Below are 1,818 nucleotides of genomic sequence, written 5' to 3'. Positions count from 1 at the left end.
GGAGCAGGGATCTCCGATGCACAGAGCAGGATGCACCATGCACGGCGCAGGGATCTCCCATGCACGGAGCAGGATGCTCCATGCACGGCGCAGGATGCTCCATGCACGGCGCAGGGATCTCCTGTGCACGGAGCAGGGATATCGTGTGCACGGAGCAGGATGCTCCATGCATGGAGCAGGGATCTCTGATGCATGGAGCAGGGATCTCCCATGCACGGAGCAGGATGCACCATGCACAGGGCAGGAATGGACCATGCACAGAGCAGGGATCTCCCATGCATGGCACAGGGATATCGCATGCACGGAGCAGGGATGGACCATGCACGGAGCAGGGATCTCTCATGCACGGAGCAGGGATATCGCATGCACGGAGCAGGGATCTCTCATGCACGGCGCAGGATGCTCCATGCACGGCGCAGCGACGCCGCAGGGCGATGCAGCTGAGCGGGTCGAGTTGCTCTGCAGCGTTCCGGGCGGGATGCGAAAAGCTGTCGAAAACCAGCCAGAATTTGGGTGCCGGAGGGGGACGGATGTCGCACGGGCGGGGACGGGGTCGTTTCTCACGCCTTCATCTCGCCCTTGCCCAACAGAGACGTCGACGTCGGTCACCTACCCCATCGTGCCGTGCTGCGGCGCCGGCGCCCGGGGCGGCCCCACCGTGCTGGCCTGCTTCGCGATGGGCCCCAACCCGGCCAAAATCGGCCCGGAGGGGCTCCCGGCGGCGGCCGTGGCGCCCGTCGTCCTCCCGGTGCAGCCGCGCTCCGCCGGCCTCGGCGCCAGGAGGTGGCTCACGGTGCTCTGGGACGCCGAGCGGCACAGCGGGCTGCGCTGCAGCGTGAGCGGCGGAGGCGGCCGGTCCTCGTCCAAGGCCTTCCCGTCGGACGGTGAGCGGCGCGGCGGCCGGCTTTGCTGCGGAAAGTAACGGCCCTGCCCGGCTGCAGCCTCCGCGTCGGTCACAACCTCCCCATCGGCTGCAGCCTCCCCCTTGGCTGCAGCCTCCCCCTTGGTTGCAGCTTCCCCATTGGTTGCAGCTTCTCCATCGGTTGCAACTTCTCCATCAGTTGCAACGTCCCCCTTGCTTGCAGCTTCCCTATCAGTTGCAACTTCCCCCTTGGTTGCAACCTCCCCCTTGGTTGCAACCTCCCCGTTGGGGGGCCGTGCAAGGGCTGACGGGGGCTGCGCTCTCCCACTGTTGGCAGTGTGCCTGGCGTCGCAGCCGAGGCCCCGGGTGCACCTCGTGGAGCCGCCGTGCCAGGCCGCCGAGGGCTCAGCGGCGCTGGAGCTGGTCTGCATCGTCTGGGGCTTCGGGGCCAGAGAGACCAAGGTGACCTGGCTGCTCAACGGGAAGGAGGTCTCGGAGGTGCAGGGGTCCCTCAGCAAGGGCGAGGACGGCTCCACCAGCAGCTACAACCGGCTGGAGATCACCCATGACAGCTGGGACAGCGGGAACATCTACACCTGCCAGGTGACCTACTTGGATGGAAACAATGACGTGGAGATGTACAACACCAGCAGGTGCCAAGGTTGGTGTGGTGTGCCAAGGAATGGGTGGTGGGTGCGTGCACAGGGGTGAGGATGTGATGGACAGATGGACAGAGTGATGCACATGTGTATGACCAACGTGATGGAGGGACGTGCGGGTGGACTCCTGCGTGCACGGTGACCCTGATGCAGGGACGTGCGGGTGGGTGGTGGACTCCTGCGTGCACGGTGACCCTGATGCAGGGACGTGCGGGTGGGTGGTGGACTCCTGCGTGCACGGTGACCCTGATGGAGGGACGTGCGGGTGGGTGGTGGACTCCTGCGTGCACGGTGACC

The 1,818-nt window shown here is 66.1% G+C and overlaps 1 gene segment (V, D, J or C); it reads left to right on the top strand.

The window, feature by feature from the left end:
* The window catches only part of LOC146585423 (Ig mu chain C region-like), a gene marked incomplete at both ends in the record, with an annotated part of 18,491 nt that extends 16,705 nt beyond the window's left edge, over positions 1–1,786 (top strand). The window contains 3 exon segments of the C gene segment in view: positions 503–884; positions 1,200–1,523; positions 1,675–1,786. Coding sequence covers positions 503–884; positions 1,200–1,523; positions 1,675–1,786 — 818 coding nt within the window.
* Between the last annotated feature and the right edge of the window lie 32 nt (positions 1,787–1,818).

Source organism: Rhea americana, unplaced genomic scaffold, assembly GCF_003343005.1.
Source record: "Rhea americana isolate MKP2758 unplaced genomic scaffold, rheAme1 scaffold_800, whole genome shotgun sequence".
Classification (NCBI taxonomy): Eukaryota; Metazoa; Chordata; class Aves; order Rheiformes; family Rheidae; genus Rhea; species Rhea americana.
This window is presented reverse-complemented; position numbering and strand designations above follow the sequence as displayed.